Raw genomic sequence first — 23,416 nt, 5'->3', positions numbered from 1 at the left:
GATTAACAGAGGAGGGAGCTCTTTATTCATACATGAAATTTACCCTAACGCAAAGGAGCTGATGTGCGTCATTAGGTGAATCTTGGTGTGCTATATGATAAGACAGATGCCAGATATAAACTGTCAATTTCCAGTGTTTTTCCTTTCTTTTTCATCTCATATCATTTGTAGAAATCCTGCAACATTTTACACACCATTCTGTAACCAGATTCTCCATTTTGCATTCTAATATGTTGCTTTTGTTTGTCTATGTTTTGTTCTTTGGTTTATTGCATTTTCTGTTTAATTTTTATTCTCTCAAGCTTTTATATTTGTTTGTTTTGTTTTGGGTTTTTTGTTTGTTTTTTATTTTGATCTACACAACAAACGATAAAGTTATGATGATGATTTGCACTTGGCTTGCTAGGCATGATGTTATTAGTTGAGTTGAATACACGATGACAGATTATAAATTAGAGAATAAGCGATAGGAATTTTTATTTTGCCTATCCTCTACCGTGTGATAGAGCGACAGGCAGGTCCAATATTTTGAGTAGTGGATGCCGGCGCGCCGTATCCACTACGATAAAAATATTGGACCTGCCTGTCGCTATCATAGGTAGAGGATAGGCAAAATAAAAATTCCTATCGCTTATTCTCATTCTTAGTCAGTTAAATATTATTTTAATAACTGTAAACAATTTTTTTAAAGTAAAAACTAAGTTACCGTCATAAAACTCCCCTCATTATAAAATGAACAAAACTTGTTTACAACTTCACGTATTCTGTTGCGCGTATTGCTAGCGCGTTCGCGTATTCCGCACTAGTCTACGCATCCAGCGCAATACATACGCGCATCTCTACACGCGTGTTACGCATTATCAAGGCGCATGATGGCGTGGGGTCGCGTCTACGGCCTGATAGACGGCACCCAAAATCATGCGTTTGGCCAATCAGAAATGTGTCTACGAACTAGACCACTCCCACTGACTAAGAATGCACATTTGAAGACAGCTTCTCCTAATGTTGCATGGACCACCACACCCTGGGTTTTCCTCATTTACCAATGTTTGGTCATACTTACACATACAATTGTTCACATGAAGCAGATGATTCTTTTATCAAATGACCCAACAGTATAAATGAATAACATGGTGGTGGTGCACTTTAAATGAGTTGGAAAAGCACTTGGCATTATCATAGTGATAGAATTACTCCTAGAGCAGTAGAAACAATTAGTCAATTTGAGCACTTTGTTAAAAACCAACATTATCAGCAGCTGATAAAAAGGAAAATTGGTGAATACTTCATTTTATTAAACAAACAAGCAAACACAAACAACAGAAAACATCTCAGTAAGTGCATACATTTGTGACCTGCTACCACAAAATTAGCATAAAGTCGCAAGTTGTTAGTTTCAAGACATCCTGGCTACAAAATACAATCAACTTGTGCTAACAAATCTTTGAAACTAGCAAACGTTATGATAAATTTGTGACAATAAAACAAATGCAAGATGTTAATTAATTTAATTTGAATTGTCTTTCAGTAATTGTTCATATTTAGGAAGCTAGAGTAAATAAAGTTGTATGATATTAAAGTTTGATAATGTGTTTGTTTCAATTTGTTAGAATTTGACTTTGATGTGAATAATTTGAGCTTGGATTTCCATCAGCCAGAGTTAGGCCTATCACCAATGGCACCTAGACAACCTTATGGTATGGGATCAGAAGATGGCACTGTTGGGGTAAGTAAGTCAGCTAACACAGAATAAAGTAGAGGCATCAGAATTTGATAGGGGCATGCAGGTGTAGCATTTCAGACCTTTAAACCTGCATATATCAAGTTTGCACAGACCTTATCACATACTTGCTCCCAGACACACAGACTCCACACATGTTCAGGACAAATTGACCTACAGACAACTTGTCCTCCTGGATGATGAATTTGTAGATCAAGTTGTCGTACATACATCTTAACTAAGATATTGTGAGTCATCTCCACTGCCTATATAGCTCTATATGCAACAGCAGAATAACTTCAAAGTTAGCAGGCTAGTAGTTTATAATGCGTTTTGAATATTAATGAGCTTATTTACATATTTTGTTTTCTTTTTGTAATTTCTCAAAGTAATTTCATGTTTTACAACCTTCTTTTTTCAGCCTGAATTTGCTAGTGCGCTACGACACTGTCTGACATACAGCAACCTTGGAGATCTGCTGCCACCACTCACTCGATCAAACTCTGCCCCAGATATTCTTAGCCTAGTGGAAAGCATCCCCAAACAGCGAGAGGATATGAGCACGTCACCAAGATCATTGGCTATATCAGTGAAAGAGCAAAGCACACATGGTCCAAGTTCTTATAAAGAAACATCTACATTGGAAAAGATCTATCAAGAAGATGAGTTCACACTTAGAAGAGAGAGTCTTAGTAATGAACTCAAAGAAATAAGTGAGTTTAATCAGGAAAGAAATGGTAGAGATGTCACCACAGAAGAATCAAGTACTACTGAAGTTAAAAAAGATACTATTGCAGCACCACAGATTCAACCAAGATTCAGACGACATACAGTTGGAAATGAACCAGGCAACTCTACACCTGTGGCTACTAACATCAGACATATGTTGCCTACTACAATAGAGGGGCAATCAATAACGGAACATAGTGTTGTCAGAACTCAAGCTAGTCCCAGTCATATTACAATTACTGAAGTGGATGGACAGATTGCTAGTGTACCAACAGACCAGCAACGATCTGGTTTACAATCCAACATACAATCTACCCAAAATGAGCAACAATCCACCCAAAAATCCACCCAAAGTTACCAACAATCTACCCAAAGTAACCAACAACCTACCCAAAGTAACCAACCAAGTATCATTGTACAACAACCGACCACAGAGCAGCAACAACAATCATCCCAATCAGGACAACAACCAGTCCAAACAAGTCAGCAATCTGAAGCACAGCCATCCAAAATTACACAACAGCAGCAACAAGCTGTAACACCCAGCAAGGATGGGGACATAAAACCAATGCAGAGACCAAGAGGCCATACAGTGGCAGGGTCAATGCTGTCACAAGCTAACCAGAGGGGACAAAGAGGTGTTGGTACAACCTTTACAAGCAGAGATACTAACAAGTCAGGAGGACTAAGTCCAAGGTAAATTAAATAACTTGCCTGATTTACACAGATTTTTATGCCTCCACTGGAGGTATTTTGTTTCCTGGTTGTCCGTCATTGCTGCCAGGCATCGCGGCCGACGCTTTGCGTCGAGAACCGCACAGGTCGAGAACTGTGAAATACTAGGTTTTTTCCTTTTTAAAATTTGCTGTATGCATGTAAATCAGCCATTTTGTGGCCCAAGGTGGATTTAGTTAAGGTGAGACATTGAGGTTTATAAGCAGAGATGCTAATGAGTCACCATGAGTAGATGAGAGGGTGTATAGTCTAAAACAAACATGTGAGGTTAGGTTACTAGTAAGGCCTAGGCCAAAGTAACCTGAATCCTATGAATTTCTAGAGATTTGTAGCTGCCGACTCGCCACACTTTTTACAGTGTTTCTAGTTTTGTTGCATGTTTATAATTGCTCATATACATTGTCACTCTCTACAATTAATATGCACATTGCTATCATGTTTTAAAAGAACAGATCTTACAAATTGTTTTTTTATTATTATTATTTCAATTTTGCACATGAAGAAGAAATATAGTGTCAAGTTATGTAGCAACACACATTCAGTAGAAATAGTTTGATAAAAATTATTTGCCAGACAAAGATAAGGCCAAACTTTCATTTTAGTGTGTTTAAAATTCTGAACTGTTTTTGTCTTTGTTGCTGTATTTTCAGCTTTGTATTCCTACAACTCTACTACTCATCAATGTTCCGTGAGGAGAATGAAAAACCACTCAATATTCCTTCATCACAAACATCACAGGTAAATAAATACAAACAAGAATCACTCATTTGTTTAGAAATAAAAAGCTGTAGTCTTCCTGGTCCACCTTTTTCCTGAACTAGGTAAGTTTGGTGCAGGGTAATGCATACAGCTATTATATGGGATTGGAAGTGTTGTCATTTGTTATTGGACTCTTTTTGTCTCACTTGACCTTTTTCAGGAAGAAAAGTGAAACTAACATGGCTGATTAAATATTTGCCGGGTGTATTACATACTGACGGATCTGAACAATACTGTAAAATCCATAGTGACGGATAACTTTGGCAATGTGTGAGATGTACGATTTTAACGTTTTGAAAATAACTTCCAAAGCCAAGGTCTACTTTTAATAGACGCATAAATTACTGAACATTAATGGCAAGTTTATAATCTATGCCTAATACAATTCACCTACTCAACATTTTCCCGATGTCCATGTCTTGATAAATTTGCAATCAACATCCATCACTATGTAAAGCACCCCGGTTTTGACATCCGTCACTATGTAATACACCAGACGATATGTATGATTTAAGCTGGAATTGACAATTTTTTTAAAATTCATGCATCCAGTTTTCTTTTGTGGCCCTATATTTCCTATTTTTCCTATATTTTTGAACTCCAAGTGAGCAATGTTCAAAGCAGCAAAGAATCCAAATTCAAACTATTATGCTCACCATGTCACCATCTTAGTGCTTGCACCCAACACAAAAATAAACCCCAAATTGTAGTAGAATATTGCATCATGGCCCGTCAAACCCCGGTTTTGACATCCGTCACTATGTAATACACCAGACGATATGTATGATTTAAGCTGGAATTGACAATTTTTTTTTAATTCATGCATCCAGTTTTCTTTTGTGGCCCTATATTTCCTATTTTTCCTATATTTTTGAACTCCAAGTGAGCAATGTTCAAAGCAGCAAAGAATCCAAATTCAAACTATTATGCCCACCATGTCACCATCTTGCTGCAGAGTCATGTTCAACATCAAGCGTGTGGATCGCATTCCAAATGAAACCATCTACAACCTGACCAACACCACTCCACTGGTTGCCAGAGTCAAGATCCATCAACTCAAATTTCTCGGCCATATACTGCGTCTTGAAGATGGCGAGCCTGTGAAAGAATATACGCTTTATATTCCACCACATGGGAAGAGGAAACCGGGACGGCCGCGCACACTGTACTTACAGTATGTCCAGCACCTCCTGGGAGATACTGTAGGGATGCTGCAGCCAAACAAAATTGTTTCGCTTGCCCAAGATCGCATTAGTTGGAGAAAGCTTGTAGTCGCCTGCTCCGCAGCCGACTGATGATGATGATGTCACCATCTTAGTGTTTGCGCCCAACACAAAAATGAACCCCAAATTGTAGTAGAATATTGCATCATGGCCCGTCAGTTATTCTAACATTACTTTCATAAGCATTAAACAAGAGGAGCTGGAGTTGTAGGGGGATAACAATACAACCAGATGTTATTGCCTCACTACCTATTGATTGTGGTGCTGGGATGGAGAAACATAGTAGTCACCTGCTCTGTAGTCAAATGAAATGAATGAAAGCCAGAGGGTCCGCTTATTTTTCAAATATTTTCTTGTTGTATTGCATTTCAGATAGCACAGAGGGCAATAAAGGTGCTTGATAGAATCCCACCATATGATACACACAAGATTGGTGTACTCTATGTCGGACCAGGACAAGCTAAAGATGAAGCGGCCATCCTATCCAATGTCTATGGGTCATCACGTTATGTGGAATTCCTTGAAGGTCTAGGTACCTTGATATCTCTTAAGGACATGTCAACAGATGCAGTGTACACTGGTGGTTTGGATCACTCCGGAGCTGATGGAAAATTTGCATACTGGTGGCATGATGATATTATGCAAGGTAATTGAAGCAAAATAAGAAACAGGTGCTTGCTTTATGGTAAGAAAGATAATGCAATATGTGTTCTGTATGATATTGCTGCAGCCATGGCACCAAAAATTGAGGGATCCAATATCCCATTCAATAATAATTTATAAGCACACAGAAAATGTGGTTCATGTTTTGTTTTGTTTTTTCATTCAGAGTAAGCAGATGCTTTGTGGCATGTAGATACCTTATGATCTCTTATCACCTCAACTAATCAAGAATCCAGAGTTTTTCGGAACTAGAGATAGATGCCGTTGGTGGCGTCTGGCCAGATGAAGGGGGCTATACCCGGCTACCTGTACATGTATAGACCCGTGATGTCACACAGACGTCACAGGACTATTAGATCTGTCGATTAAATGCACTTTTTTTGCCCAGATCTGTGCTGTTTCGTATATTTATCAGCATTTCCAACCCTTTTGAAACCATTCTAAGGCATTCCATGCGCTACAATGTCAAAATTGTGGCTACATCATAGATATCTCGGGCATCTCAGAGCATTACCTGGTTTTTCCATATGAAAGTAATTAAGGTGTTCCATCAAAGCTTTCGTCATGTGCTGCCACCTAGCGGTGGTTCCGGGAACATTGCGTCCAGGTTGCAGTCTATTGGTTCGTCGAAGTTTATTGGTTGGTGCAATGTGTGGCTTGAAATTTGAATTAATTATGTGTCGCAATGATCATAAGCACAAGCACTTGTAGCCAGCCTGCCAGTCTGCTGTATTGATAGCAAAACATACAGTCTCACAATTTGTTTTTAATCTTTTGCTAATCCACTCTCTCATCTCTTTCTCTGTCTCTCTCTTTGTTTTTAAACAAATCAGTGTAATATTTAATTATACATTTGTGAGCAAAATACTCAAAGTTTGGATGTCTTTATCCTTTTACAGTGATTTTCCATGTAGCAACACTGATGCCCAACAAGGAGGTAGACCCTAAATGTAATGCCAAGAAGTTACACATTGGCAATGACTTTGTGTCTATAGTATACAATGAGAGTAAAGAACCATATCAACTTGGAACCATCAAGGTATGTAAGAGTATATACTCTAAACCTTAGATTATTAATACACAGATTGGAGTTTTTCATGCCTGTGCCTTCTAAGCGTACTCGAATTCAGCTGACGCCGGTACAGCGTACAGACCTGGCGATATCGCTTATCTTACGCTGAAGTTTCTTTTTAGGTACGCTTTCGCTGTTTGCGCTATTTTTGAGTTTGCTTACGCGGTACCTGACTTAGCGTCGATCCCCTGAGGCAACATGCCATGTTTCCGCGGTATGCTCTAAACCCACATAATAGAGTTTGGAACAAGCACCTTAGATATTTCACTTCATGGCACACATGGTCTTAATTGAATCAGTAGCTTTTAGCAGGAACAGGTCATAAGTTCATACATGGTCAAAATTCAGTCTGGCTAAAATCTTGTTTAAAAAAACATACCGATGTATTCCACAAAGTTCTTGAATTGGAAGCAAATGGTTATAGTTAGAGAACAAATGTAAAGAGTGATCAATTCCTTATAAATGTGACCAGATCTGGTCCAATCAGGCTAAAGTTGGCAATAATGAAACTGAGATATAAGCTAAACATAAGGAGAAAAAACAATAAAAAACATAAGAAAATGGACATATAAAAGGTTCATAACTTTGCAACCCAAGTATCAAGAAACCTGAGGATTCAACATCAGTAATTGTAGGTACCCAGTACTGAGCAAGTCAGTAATAGCAGTAACTCAATTTGCCAACATTTTAACCCGTCCCTACCAAATGCAACTAGTTTGGTGATATGACTTCATTGATCTTTTGGGTTTTCCCCGTAAATATAGAAGCACCAGCTTTACTCAGTGGAAAAGAGAAAAAAAATGTCTCCAGATGTATCAACAGGGTCTTAGCTAGCTACCCGTCTGGCCGTCATTTTAGACGGCCAGTTTGCTCCTGGGACAGGCAAAATTAATGCCTTTGACAGATGCTATATTATAAATTGTGTGTTTTGAGAAGCTAATTGCCCTTTTTAGTAGACCCAATTTGTAGAACAAGGCCATTTCAGCCCATATTTGAACTCTTTGAACCCCCAATGGGCTATAGATGTCTGGTAAATGTTTTTAAAGGTCAAATTAGGACAGGCAATTTGATTCAAATGATGGGCAACCCTCAATTTCTAGCTAAGACCCTGTTGTGTATCAATATCAAAAAAAATGTGTCTAGATGTATCAGTATAAAAAAAAAAGTCTCCAGATGTATCAATATAAAAAAAAAGGAATTGGAAGAGACCCCCGCTGTTAGCAAAACATAACACATGAGTTTTATTTTGATAGTATGTATTTAGCAAGGACAACCAATTATTTATTAAAGCTCTCACTTTTATACATGTAAAGGAAACTTGGATGTAGATTGTAGGTTTCATTTCATAATGTAATTGAAAGAGTTGATGCAAAATCTAATAACACCATTCATATGTTTGTATCTTTATCAGGGTCAGTTTAACTTTGCAGAGATTGTTATTGAGCCATTGGATAATGAAACTAACCTTGTTACAATACAAGCAAAGCCAGGTAGGTACATAATTACTGGAATCAACCTGCATGGCTTAATATCAGAATAAACCCTGGATAATGAAACCAACCTTGTTACAATACAAGCAAAGCCAGGTAGGTACATAATTAATTATTGGAATCAACCTGCATGGCTTAATATCAGAATAAACCCCTGGATAATGAAACCAACCTTGTTACAATACATGCAAAGCCAGGTAGGTACATAATTAATTATTGGAATCAACCTGCATGGCTTAATATCAGAATAAACCCCTGGATAATGAAACCAACCTTGTTACAATACAAGCAAAGCCAGGTAGGTGCATAATTGCTGGAATCAACCTGCATGGCTTAATATCAGAATAAACCCCTGGATAATGAAACCAACCTGATTGATTGATTGATTGATTTTATTCGATTAAAATTCAACATAAAATTACAGCAAAAAACAGAATATACAATATAACTTTAAATTACAAATATACAATGCATCAGACAATGTTGAATTAAAATCTTGGATTACCCAAGAAAGCCTCCAAAAGGCGGCTTATTTCCATTGGGGTCCAATTATAAAAACATATATTATATAATAAGAAAAGCACACTGAATTCAATTACAGAATCAAGAAATAATCTATATACATATTTAAAGAGAAATTGAAAAATAAACATATATAAAAACACTAAAAGAATACCATGAAATTATGAATTGATTTCACTTAGGTAGGTCATTATTGCACTTTTAAAACAATTCTGATTTTTGATGGATTTGATATGATTTGGGAGTGAATTCCAATCTTGGATCGAGGTAAAATAAAAAGTATTGCACGCTTGACTTTTGGCACGGGGAAGAATAAAATTAAACTCACTGGAACGAGTGTTATAGCCATGTATATCAGAGAAGAGTTTGAAATTGTCTGAAAGATAAGCAACTGAGGTGCCATTAAAAATTTTAAAAACATGATTCATTTTAAGTTGAGTAACCCGATCTTTTACATAAAGCATGCGCAGTCTGTCAAGTTCCTGTTGCCCTATATGTGTCCGGGAGTCTAGGTTCAGGATGAATCTGACCATTTTGTTTTGTATAATTTGGAGTTTATTTTTGAGTTTTTGAGAGAGAGCCGAGTACCAGGAAGTGCATGAATAGTCAAAGTGACATTGGATGAGGGCAGAACACAATGTTTTACGCGATTTTTCATTCAGAAACGAACCTTGTCTGTATAAAAATTTAAGCCTGGCACTAGATTTTTTAATGACATTGAAGGCAATTTCATCGCAAGACAAGCATTGATCCAGAGAAATACCCAGGTACTTGACAGAATGCGCACATTTAATAACTTCATCATTACATTTAACCACAAAATCAGTAGCTTTATTGAGTTTTTGTTTAGTACCAAAGAGGATGGATTCGGTTTTGCCAAGATGAAGGGAAAGCTTGTTGTCAGTTAAACACTCTCTACATGAATCAAGTTCTTTGCTAAGGGATTTACCAATTTCGCTAGGATCCTTACCAGAAATGAGGAGAGCACTGTCATCAGCATACAAAAGTAGTTTACACTTAACACTCATTGGCATATCGTTTACATAGCATAAAAACAAAAGTGGGCCCAAAATACTTCCCTGCGGGACTCCACATGAGATGTTTAGAGGATCAGATTCCACATCATTGACACTAACGATTTGCTGCCTATTTGAAAGATACGAACGGAACCATGATGAAGAACCAATGCCCATAGCGATAAGTTTATGACATAATATATCATGGTTCACTGTGTCAAAGGCCTTTTGTAGGTCCAATAACACCATACCAGTATAATTGCCTAGAGAAGTTTGAGTGCGAATGTAATCGGTAAGATGGACGAGACATGTATCTGTGGAGCATGATCCTCTAAAACCAGATTGGTAATCATAAAGCAATTTCTTCTCCCTCAAGTAAGATTCAACTTGGACATATACAGCTCTTTCCAAGATTTTAGATGTGACACTGAGGATACTGACAGGTCTGTAGTTCCCAACATCAGTTCTGCTATTCTTTTTAAACAAGGGCTTGACACGAGCCAATTTGAAATCATTGGGAACTGTATCAGTGGTGATGGAAATATTGACAATATGTGTTATTGGTTCAACAAGCACACAAGCACCATCCTTCAGAAATCTAGAAGGAATATCATCAATGCCAGTACTTTTACTTACATTAAGTTTGCTAAGTTCTTTTAAAACAAATTCTTTAGAAACATGAGAAAGAATCAAGTTATCTGGTTGCACGCCTTGATCTTTGTAATAATCAGAGAGAGCTTTTGAGTCAGCACAAAACCTATTCGTAGCTGGCGGGAGTTTTTTTACAAGCTCTGAAGCTATGGTGGTATAAAACATATTAATGTGATTAGCAATTTTGTCTGAGTCAAAACACATTGTACCATTAATATCAAGAACAACTTTGTTTTTTTTTTTTTTTTTTTTACTATAGCCAAGAGATTTGAGTTGTTGCCATAATCTCTTAGAATCATTTTATACTCATCAATTTTGTCTCTGAAGTAAACAGACTTCGCCTTTTTAACCTCTCGTTGAACCTTGTTTCTTATTCTACGGTACTCAGTGAACAATTCAGATTTCTGTTCATTCTTAAATCTGTGGAGTAATTGATCTCTTTCTTTGATACTCTCCAAAATTTCATTTGACATCCATGGCTCAGTTCTAGTTTTTATTCGAACTTGTTTAGTAGGCGCAATTGAGTCCAGGATGGAGATAAAAGTCTTTTTAAATCTTAACCAGGCTAAATTCACATCATTACAATTACATATATCTGACCAATCAACTTCATTCAACTTCACTAGAAGTCCCTCTTTGGTGTAATTTTTGAGGGATCTAATTTTGACAGTATTGTGTTGATTAAAATTACCTCTCGACACCTTACGGGTGCAATAAACAGCCATATGATCACTGAGACCAATATTTAAATTCCCAAATTGACATATTTTATCAGTGTCATTACAAATAATGTGATCAATAAGCGTAGCTGAAGTAGCTGTCACACGAGTTGGTTTGTTAATGATTTGACTACAATTAAACATGTCCAGAGTTTGTTTGTACGTTTTAAACATACACTCGTTCTTTTTTTTAAAGTCAATATTAAAGTCTCCCAATACTATGAGTTCACTACTAGGAGAGACTTTGGAAAGACAAGACTGAAAATGATCCAGAAATTTACTATTTGTTTGTGGCCGATAACAAATGCCGACAGTTATAGGCCTAGTCTTGGGAAGAAGAATATCAAACCAAAGATTTTCAATGTGCATATCTTGGATATCTTCTCTTAACATAAAGGCCAAATCAGATCTTACATAGGCACATACTCCACCTCCATTCCGGGTTCTATCGCTGCGGAGTATAGAATAGCCATCAATTTCAATTTCTGAATCAGGAACAGTTTCATCTATCTTAGATTCTGAAATTCCTATTACTGAGGCTTTAGAGTTCTGAACAATTATCTTAAGTTGCGATAATTTAGGAATAACTGAATCTATATTTAAATGAATAAAATGTAAACCCCTTCTGTGGAAACAGTCATACATGTTCTCAATATTTGAATCGGGTTTAATAGTTTTAGGCTGCGTTTGATCCTGCATTTGATCAGGTAGACTAGTTATCTTCTCATCTTTGACAGTTGGTTCAGCATTTTCTATAGTAGAAAGGTTCATTTGGTTGCGACGATGTTTGATATGAGCGCCGGCTCGACATCCCCGGGTTACAGGAGGGAAGTTAATCTTCAGATCTTTAATTGTTGACCAAGTGTCATTTGGCAGCCACTGGTTTTGTTTGTTTCTGTATTGAAGAAGTTCATCGCGTGTGTAGCTAATTTTTCGTATAGCAGAGTTAGTATCAGAAGCAGAGATTTTAACATTTGTCTCATTGATATCATCAGGGCCTGGGTTGGACTGTATATCTCCACAACTTAGTAGCCCTATTTGGAAAGTTATTGTACTGTTTGGATACAATGAAATCGATTTCTGAACAAATTTGTCATGCTGTAGTATGTAGCTCATTGATGAAGACTATGACCCCGTTTACACAGAGCCTGAAGTCGACTTTAGCAGACTTTGAACTCGACTTCATTTGTGTGTAAACAGGGTCGTCGCATTTTGAACTCGACTTCAGAAGTCGACTTCAAATTGCGACGACCCTGTTTACGACTTCAAACTCGACTTTTGCAGTGTAAACGAACACGTAATTAGAAGTCGACTTCATAATGGTAATTTGAAACATGAGCAAGTGATGGCATAAAATTTGAATTCATAATTTGTTTTGAAGTCGACTACCGTGTAAACACCCCGTCAAGAAATAATTTATGCTAATCCTTAGTGGCAATCTGAATTCGATGTCGCAATTGAAGTCGACTTCTCTCTGTGTAAACGGGGTCTATGAGTTCAGCAAAGTACATTGTTGACATCTCACACCTGAGAGTATCAGGGTAATTATCAGGTACTTGAGTAGCATGGTTCCTGATGAAGTTATAGTTCAATAGTTATAGGTTCAATATAAAGTGGCAAAAACTCACCAAGTGTGTGATGAAGTGATCAAAGAGATCAATAATCCAGTCAAGTAATTCAGTACAGTATTACTGGTTCAATATGTAGTGACCAGTAGCAGTGTAGTGCATACATTGTAGATCAACAAAGTTGAAATCAAAATCATATTTCAAGAAAATACACAAAATTACGAATGTCACAAACTGGAAAAATAGCACAAAATAGTCAGTGTATGTTCCAAAATGAATTATGCAAAAATTGCAATAACAAGTGCCCTTAAGCTGGTAAAATGGGCACAAGTTGACAGAGCTCTGCAAAAGTGCTGCCAGTAGGCGCCAGAGTTGCCAGTCCTCTTGTTACAATACATGCAAAGCCAGGTAGGTACATAATTAATTATTGGAATCAACCTGCATGCCGTAATATCAGAATAAACCCCTCAATAATGAAACCAACCTTATTATACAAGCAAAGCCAGGTAGGTACGTAATTATTGGAATCAACCTGCATGTCTTAATATCAGAATAAACCCCTGGATAAGGAAACCAATTTTGTTACAATACACGCAAAGCCAGGTAGGTACATAATTAATTATTGGAATCAACCTGCATGCCGTAATATCAGAATAAACCCCTCAATAATGAAACCAACCTTATTATACAAGCAAAGCCAGGTAGGTACGTAATTATTGGAATCAACCTGCATGTCTTAATATCAGAATAAACCCCTGGATAAGGAAACCAATTTTGTTACAATACACGCAAAGCCAGGTAGGTACATAATTAATTATTGGAATCAACCTGCATGCCGTAATATCAGAATAAACCCCTCAATAATGAAACCAACCTTATTATACAAGCAAAGCCAGGTAGGTACGTAATTATTGGAATCAACCTGCATGTCTTAAGGTGGCTGTGTACTCTCAGATATGCATGTAGTAAAAGTGCAATAACTTTGTAATTATTCAAGCAAGATATATAAAAGTACACCTTTTATGTAGGCAAGACATCAATAAATCTTAATATAAAGACAGATTTGGGGTAAAAACAATAATTATGAAGAAAATCACAAAACAGTGAGTTTTTGGCAATATTTGTAAGGTACATCATAACAAAAAACACTCTTTCCAAAATATTTTATTTTGTTTTTAGCTCAATCTTGAGGCTCCATTCCAAAAAGCGGTTTTTTATTTTTTTGATATTGGCCTTATTTTTTGAGATATTGACCATATAAGGCATCAAATTGAACTTTTTGAAATTCACAAACGCCTATTTGCACAAAATGATGCCTAAAATCATAAATAGACCAAAATATAAAAAAAATGAGAAAACCGTTTCTTGAGTCGATCATGCTTTTTACGATGATCATATTTGCTTACCTATAGATGCTGTATTTATTGAGTTATTGTGTACCTAAATCGTCATTTTACCGAGAAAATGAACATTGAAAGAATGGCCGTTGAAGTTTAAAGTGGTCACATTATGCACTATCATCGAATCTTACAGGAGAATGCGGCAGTTTTCATTTTTCTACCTTATAGAACGTGAACATCGGGTAAATCCACAGCCCCTTGAGAAGTTTGAGCGAAATCCATTCATAACTTGATATTTAAATCGGGGAAAGAACTTGAAAAACCCACATTTTATCAGCTAAAACGGAGCCATTTGACCGCTAGGTTTTTGTGAAATCAGTGCTTCCGTGGTGCTTCCATAAGATGCGCCGCGCATGTAGATAAGCGTTGCGTATGCGTAGCGTATTTGTGCGTTAACAAATTGCGCGATCGCAACGCGATGCTTGCCGATTCTTGCGCGGTAAACTGCTGGTACAACAAAGATTTTCTTTCCTTTTCAATTTCAAATACGAGTGGAATAGTGAAATAAAATCCTTAAAATATTGCAGTTGGAGTTTACAAATCTGGATTTTCATTCCTTGTATTTATAAAAAACATAACAAAGTACAAACTTATCAAAAAAACTCAATTTTGCGAAAGAAACCATGTCTAGAGTACACAGCCGCGTTAATATCAGAATAAACCCCTGGATAAGGAAACCAATTTTGTTACAATACACGCAAAGCCAGGTAGGTACATAATTAATTATTGGAATCAACCTGCATGCCGTAATATCAGAATAAACCCCTCAATAATGAAACCAACCTTATTATACAAGCAAAGCCAGGTAGGTACGTAATTATTGGAATCAACCTGCATGCCTTAATATCAGAATAAACCCCTGGATAATGAAACCAACCTTGTTACAATACAAGCAAAGCCAGGTAGGTACATAATTAATTATTGGAATCAACCTGCATGTCTTAATATCAGAATAAACCCCTGGATAAGGAAACCAATTTTGTTACAATACACGCAAAGCCAGGTAGGTACATAATTAATTATTGGAATCAACCTGCATGCCGTAATATCAGAATAAACCCCTCAATAATGAAACCAACCTTGTTACAATACAAGCAAAGCCAGGTAGGTACATAATTAATTATTGGAATCAACCTGCATGCCGTAATATCAGAATAAACCCCTCAATAATGAAACCAACCTTATTATACAAGCAAAGCCAGGTAGGTACGTAATTATTGGAATCAACCTGCATGTCTTAAGGTGGCTGTGTACTCTCAGATATGCATGTAGTAAAAGTGCAATAACTTTGTAATTATTCGCGCAAGATATATAAAAAGTACACCTTTTTATGTAGGCAAGACATCAATAAATCTTAATATAGATACAGATTTGGGGTAAAAACAATAATTATGAAGAAAATCACAAAACAGTGAGTTTTTGGCAATATTTGTAAGGTACATCATAACAAAAAACACTCTTTCCAAAATATTTTATTTTGTTTTTAGCTCAATCTTGAGGCTCCATTCCAAAAACGGTTTTTTATTTTTTGATATTGGCCTTATTTTTTGAGATATTGACCATATAAGGCATCAAATTGAACTTTTGAAATTCACAAACGCCTATTTGCACAAAATGATGCCTAAAATCATAAATAGACCAAAATATAAAAAAATGAGAAAACCGTTTCTTGAGTCGATCATGCTTTTTACGATGATCATATTTGCTTACCTATAGATGCTGTATTTATTGAGTTATCGTGTACCTAAATCGTCATTTTACCGAGAAAATGAACATTGAAAGAATGGCCGTTGAAGTTTAAAGTGGTCACATTATGCACTATCATCGAATCTTACAGGAGAATGCGGCAGTTTTCATTTTTCTACCTTATAGAACGTGAACATCGGGTAAATCCACAGCCCCTTGAGAAGTTTGAGCGAAATCCATTCATAACTTGATATTTAAATCGGGGAAAGAACTTGAAAAAACCCACATTTTATCAGCTAAAACGGAGCCATTTGACCGCTAGGTTTTGTGAAATCAGTGCTTCCGTGGTGCTTCCATAAGATGCGCCGGGCATGTAGATACGCGTTATGCATATCGTAGCGTATTTGTGCGTTAACAAATTACGCGATACGCAACGCGATGCTTGTGATTATGCGCAGTAAACTGCTGGTACAACAAAGATTTTCTTTCCTTTTCAATTTCAAATACGAGTGGAATAGTGAAATAAAATCCTTAAAATATTGCAGTTGGAGTTTACAAATCTGGATTTTCATTCCTTGTATTTATAAAAACATAACAAAGTACAAACTTATCAAAAAAACTCAATTTTGCGAAAGAAACCATGTCTAGAGTACACAGCCGCGTTAATATCAGAATAAACCCCTGGATAAGGAAACCAATTTTGTTACAATACACGCAAAGCCAGGTAGGTACATAATTAATTATTGGAATCAACCTGCATGCCGTAATATCAGAATAAACCCTCAATAATGAAACCAACCTTATTATACAAGCAAAGCCAGGTAGGAAGATAAGGAGTGGAATCAACCTGCATGTCTTAATATCAGAATAAACCCCTGGATAATGAAACCAACCTTGTTACAATACAAGCAAAGCCAGGTAGGTACATAATTAATTATTGGAATCAACCTGCATGCCGTAATATCAGAATAAACCCCTCAATAATGAAACCAACCTTATTATACAAGCAAAGCCAGGTAGGTACGTAATTATTGGAATCAACCTGCATGTCTTAATATCAGAATAAACCCCTGGATAATGAAACCAACCTTGTTACAATACAAGCAAAGCCAGGTAGGTACATAATTAATTATTGGAATCAACCTGCATGCCTTAATGTCAGAATAAACCCCTGGATAATGAAACCAACCTTGTTACAATACACGCAAAGCCAGGTAGGTACATAATTAATTATTGGAATCAACCTGCATGTAGTAATATCAGAATAAACCCCTCAATAATGAAACCAACCTTGTTACAATACAAGCAAAGCCAGGTAGGTACATAATTAATTATTGGAATCAACCTGCATGCCTTAATGTCAGAATAAACCAACTTAGTTACAATACAAGCAAAGCCATATCAAAATAAGTTGCTGACATAAAACAGTTTATCTTAAGTTAGGAATGTGCTCTATCTGCAAGTCAGGAAATTGACATTATAAAATATTTTCCCCCACAAAATCACAGAGAATCCTTAAAGATAACATACAATAAATATAACATATTATAACCGGAATGTGATAATTTGATATCAGCAATTTTTTAATGCTTGTATAATTTTATTTTGTCAGCCTTGGAATCTTTGATCGGCAGCCGAGGAGCTAGGATGATATCCAACAAGAACCTAGCTTTATTGGTACGACAAGTTGCTCTTCATGCCAATGTAAGTGAAACCATCAAGATTATTGTCATATGTTCATCTTTTACCATGTTTACATGGGGCAAAACTTGTCATAACTGGTTTGTTTTCAGCAGTATTTTATTTCAATGATGACTTTGATCATCCTTTATTTGATATGAATAGAAATAAGTCTTTATGATAACAATGGTTATGTTCATTTTCTTAGGACTAATGGCTGACATTTGTAGCACTCACAATTAGGTAAAAATAATGTTTGGGTTGTTGTCTTTGTAGGAGCTCCATTTTTTGGAATCATCAATATTCAATATTTGCACATATTTTATTTACATTTGTATTCTACCAGTTGGCCTCCCAGATCTTCCAGAGCCAATATCGAGCCACCCCAGGAGAAGCCTACACATCCAACTGGCTAGAGAGATTGAAGAAGATCCGTCATATCCGACAAAAGGTACACCAGATGGAGAGCCAACGGAAATCAAACCTACCGTCAGCTCTACTGGCTCCAAGGCAACCAACACCAACTACTAGCTCAATCAGGAAAACTTCAGCTGTAGAAGACTTTACAGATTATACCTATTAAGCCAAAAAGAGAGAATTGTCTCAGAAAATATATGACCTAAAAGCTATGTGCTATTTGATTTCATAATTTTTGTTTATAAGTGAAAAAAAAGCTAGGTGCTTTACAGAATCTCTTTATCTATTTTATTCTTTGGAAAACTTTTCTTTTCTATGTTTTGTCCAAATTTGTGTTGTGTTCTGGCGACCTTAACACATTTTAAAAGGTGCAAAATTTTCAATCATAGAATTGATTTGAAATTTATTTTCACATACCTGTGCTTGAAGTTGCAGGGTAGTGAGACTTTGTTTTCTTGTACCTTTTTGTGACCTAAGTAGAGAGCAACAGAATGATTTAGAGAACAACAGTAGACTGAAGAATATTCATAATATATTGTGGAATTACGACTCATGGAAGTCCAGTGTGATACCTGACAATCAGGAAATACTTGGTAACTTGGTTAAGTTTTAAATACTAATTACACCTATCACAAGGACACATAGGAAGGAGCTCTGAAATATTTTATAATCATATGGGAAAACTAAACTCTTGATCTCAATACAAAATATTTACCTCTGACGTTATCAGCTATTGTTAGTACAGCTGCCTTTAGTGGAATGACCCGATCTAGCTTTTTTGAACTGTGACGTAATGATCAGTTCTTAGGCCAGGACCAGAGTTCTTGAACACAGAGCTCCACTTTGTCTGAGGTCTCCCAACATATCCACACATTGCTTCATCTTGGTTAGGAGCCCTGATAATTTAAGAGAGGAGTTCAAGATATCTACATCAGGGCTAGCCAACCAACCATCTGTGAACAAGGACAGGGGCTACAAGCTACCAATGGTCTATGACCCATTCATTTCATCACACTTGAAGTAAGCTAGACTGGGTCATTCCACTGACAGCATCTGGAAATTTTGGGAGGTAAATATTTTGTATTTAGATCAAGAGTTAGATTTTCTAGATATGGATTACCAATACAGAAAAGTTCAAGCTAATACTTTGTTATCAAGTAACTATGGTGCGACAAAGTAACTTATTTTCACAGCAAAATAGAAATATGCAATTGTATACTGTTTTGAGGCAATTTATTTTCATGAATGTTGTTAGTCCAATTGAATACAATTATGAGTTTAGTTTGAACTAATGTAAGTCATTGTGTTGGGGTCTGTTGCAAAATTGGCAACATGTAAAGTTTGCCAATTTGCTATAATTTATATGCTGCCCTGAAATAAAATCATGAAAGAATGGTTCCTAAATTTTCTGGTTTACATCCATTATCAACAAACGACACCCAAATCTAATAAGCATCTTCTACAAGATTTAAGAGGTCTGCTCATTTGCCAAACAAAGGATTGATTCCACAAACTTCCCTTATTTTGTAACAGGCATGGTTTCATAGACAATGCCATAGTCAGATTTTGAGAAATAATAATATATTACTAATCATTCAGTTGAACTTGAAATTATAAAGATCACAAGTAAAGTATTCTAAATAGTCACAATTTTGTTAAAAAGGTCTCTATCTGTCATGACATAAGTGCACTTCCATATGGTATCACTATCAAATGCCACATATCTCAGCATAAGTATAATGAGGCTCAATTATTGTACAATTCCGTTATTGGATCTATCGGTTGAGTGACAATGCAAACCAAAGTAAAAATTGAAGCCAGCAAATGTGGCTAGACAAGAGAGTACGGTCACTGAAAAGATTGCATACATGTTACATACTATTACATGTAATTGTGCACAAGTCGAGGTTGTGTATTTATATGCTGCAGTATTGTAACAAGTCGCAAAAATTCAGATCAAACTTGGCTGAATTTTTAGCTCAATTCAAATCACTGTACAAATTCAATGGGGTCAAGTCACTTGCCTCAAGTCACAAGTCATGACATGTTACAACACTGTAGTGTATGCATGATGTGGACTACAAAGGAATTAAATCATATCATGAAAGCTGATATGGGCACATCCTAATGTCCATCTTGCCTGTAATGTAAACAGTAAAACTGCTGTATAGTGCAATTGATTGTTTGTAACTGTCACATGAGAATAAAAGATTTAATATTATGTCCTAATAGGACTAAAATAAATAATAGTTTCGATTAAGAAACTTATATCAACATGTATTTCTGGTTTCTTCCTGCTTCTTTTTTGGTTTGAGACAAAACTGTATCCATTTTAAAAATGGGAGTTGGTGTGCATTTGTAAAGCCCTGCAACAGAAGACATCTGTGCTTGTCGGAATCAGCCAAAATTCAAAGTGGCATATAGGCCTAATGTGATGTTTAAGGGGACAGGCATGATCACTCAAAGTGGGACATTTTAGACATTGTTTTGTATTGTATCTTTAAAAGTAATGATGATAAGTACACCAGGCACAAAAAGAAACTCGTCAGTTATATTCATCCTTGCTGTTCAATAACATTGCGTTCTTGGCTCAACAAGAGAGGTGCCATCTGAGCATGGTGATCTAAGCTGCCTTTGAGTAACTCGAATTTGAAGCATATCAATGATGTCAGATGGAGCTTGTTCGTGAAGTGCTTTATATACAAGTGAGAGAATTTTGTAATCAATGTGTTGTTTGATTGAAAGCCAGTGGAATTCATTTATGAGTTCTGAAGTGATGAGTCAAACCAGGGCTGTCAACTCTCACGCATTGGCCGTGAGTCTCACGCATTGGGTCAGTTTCTCACGGTCTCACAAAATCTCGAAAATGAACATGCACAGGGGCCCAAAATCCGGCCCTGACTCCATACCATGCTTTCTAATGATGTTAGCGGAAGCATATAAACAGGGTCAAAACAGAGGTCTTAAGGAGTTCAAAAACTATCATCTTTGTGTCCTTGCAGCCAAAATGGTCAAATTACCTTTTGCAATAATTATGTGTACCCCGGGTGGTGAATTATAGGGGGGATTTTAGCAGACTAAAAAAGGGGGGGCAAGTTTTTTGCAGGTCGAGGGGGGAGTCAAGCGATTTTGACAAGTCGAAAGGGAGGGGGGGAGCAATTTTTGGCACAGATATTTTGGGCATCGTTTCTATATTACCTCCTGTAGGAAACATGAACACGTTCAAATAAGACAATTTAAGGGTAGACTAGATATTATCGGTCGAAGCAACCAAAAAATCAATTTCCATTTTCTAAATCAATATATTATTGAAAAATAACACTTTGATGTTTTGCAAAAGTTCATTCTACAAATCATATACTTTGAAAACTTGCTTGATTTATTGTTGTTAATGAGTTATGTACATTTTTACAAAAGTGTTGTTGTTAAAGCCGGGCTGATCAGCCCTCTTTACAACATACTCAAGAACCACATTTGAATTCTACACACTCGCTATGAAATAATCAATGCAATTTTTGCAAAAGCTCACTACCATTCGCAAAATGCTGTGAACTACCAAATCGCAACAGTTTAAAATAGTTGCTTACCTTAAGGTTTTAAATTCGGGTTCCCCAAAATCTTAGTGTGTAAAGGGGGCGCGCAAAGATTTTTTGGCACGTCAAGGGGGGTGGGTGGGGCAAAGGGGAGAGGGCAAGCGATTTTTAGCAGACCACATTGAGAATTCACCACCCCGGGTAGCAGACCACATTGAGAATTCACCACCCCGGGGTAGGCCCTGCACATAATTATTGCACAATCCCTTAAAACGTATGTCTTGGCTGATGGGTTTACCTTTAAAAACAAGTGCACATGAGCTTTTTCTACAATGTTATTTTAGTAAACACGTCAAAAAAAGAAAGTCTCCACTACTTAGTGGTCATAATTTTAGCTCAATTAACTTAAGGGGTCGGTCACTCACCTTTACACAGTATTTTTGTGGGCATGAGAGCACATCAGACGCACCAAATTATTAAAATTGATATTTTTGATATTTAACAGTCTTGGAATTAACTTTATAAATCTAATGATATGTACTTATAGCTGGGAGGAAAAGCCGTTCATCATGAAAATTTAGGGTCGTATTGAAGATATACATTTTCCCCAAAAGACGTAAAATATTTAGGTGAGGTAAGGTATGCAATTTCAAATCGCATCAAATTCCATTCATTTAATTAAATCGTGAATTTCTCGTTCAATACTAAGAATGTCCTGATGATATCAAGTAATCTTGATTTTTGTTTAAATTTGCGATGTAATACACATTTTATGGCAAATGATTAAAAATTGATGTTTTTTATATTTTTAAAATAGTCATCGAAGTACACTTTATAAAGCTAATTATGTACTTAAAGTGTATGTAGCTGGGATGAAAAGCCGACGATCAATTGAAAATTTTGACCCAAGTTCGTATTGAAGATATGGATTTTTCCACAAACACCAAAAACAATTGGGTCTTTTGGGGAAAAAAATTATATCTTCAATATGAAAGGTTAAAATTTTCAATTGATCGTCGGCTTTTCATCCCAGCTACATTCGTGTTTCTCCATAAAACAAGAAGTCAGAACTACCACGATCCCTTCTTCTCAGGGAGCACCGCTCAGGAAGGGGGGGGGGGGGCGTAAGATCGCACATCCATTCTCCACAATATCATTAGATTTAGAAGGTTTACTTCGAAGACTGTTAAATACCAAAATTTTTTATTATATCGCGAATTTAAAAAAAAATCAAAATTATTTGATACGAGAAGGACATTCCTCGTATTCAAATTTCAATTCGATATGTCTGATGTGCTCTTATGTTCCACAAAAAATACTGTCAAAAAGGTCATACCAGAGCCCTTAAGCTAACAAAATTCTTCAAACGTTCATAATTATGGATGTTATTGTTATTGCATAATATTGTCTTCAAAGTTATGGCTATTCAAAGTAGTGTCGACTTTCTTTTTTTGATGTGCTTATATACCGTAAACGTTCGCCTAATGGCGCTTTTGGATTCTTAGAAATGTGAGAGCGCCATCCTTGTAAAATCTCAACAGCATTAAGGATACGTGTATGTTAAATTGAGCAACCTGGCCATAGTGCCTCAGAAAAAAATATCGTGACATGACCCAATACTTTAGGTCACTAGGTTAGTTGCTAGAGCAGCAGATGTTTTGGGGTTTCTTCAGGTATTCTTTCTCAAAGTGCCATTTCACTTAATTTGTAAATCGATTCATACGTTATACCTAACTCATTTTGGTAAATCTTTTTATAACATTGTAATATCTTCATATTTTTTTAATATTCTTCAGTTGAAAATTACACCCTGCTTTTGTCTGACCCGTTAGC

The 23,416-nt window shown here is 36.4% G+C and overlaps 1 protein-coding gene across 5 annotated transcripts in view; it reads left to right on the top strand.

Annotated features, from left to right (window-relative positions):
- LOC140156867 (tuberin-like) overlaps nt 1-18,473 on the top strand; it is a 57,091-nt gene extending 38,618 nt beyond the window's left edge. For all 5 annotated transcript variants that reach the window (XM_072179877.1, XM_072179867.1, XM_072179887.1 and 2 more), the window contains 8 exons: nt 1,611-1,726; nt 2,142-3,145; nt 3,835-3,922; nt 5,539-5,812; nt 6,729-6,868; nt 8,313-8,391; nt 17,566-17,657; nt 17,980-18,473. In XM_072179877.1, coding sequence (XP_072035978.1) covers nt 1,611-1,726; nt 2,142-3,145; nt 3,835-3,922; nt 5,539-5,812; nt 6,729-6,868; nt 8,313-8,391; nt 17,566-17,657; nt 17,980-18,216 — 2,030 coding nt within the window. In that variant the 3' untranslated portion in view covers nt 18,217-18,473. The remainder of the gene's footprint in view (nt 1-1,610; nt 1,727-2,141; nt 3,146-3,834; nt 3,923-5,538; nt 5,813-6,728; nt 6,869-8,312; nt 8,392-17,565; nt 17,658-17,979) is intronic.
- The last annotated feature ends 4,943 nt before the right edge of the window (nt 18,474-23,416 follow it).

This window comes from Amphiura filiformis, chromosome 1 (genome assembly GCF_039555335.1).
Source record: "Amphiura filiformis chromosome 1, Afil_fr2py, whole genome shotgun sequence".
Classification (NCBI taxonomy): Eukaryota; Metazoa; Echinodermata; class Ophiuroidea; order Amphilepidida; family Amphiuridae; genus Amphiura; species Amphiura filiformis.
Note: the sequence above shows the minus strand (reverse complement) of the source record. Positions and strands in the feature narration are given on the sequence as shown.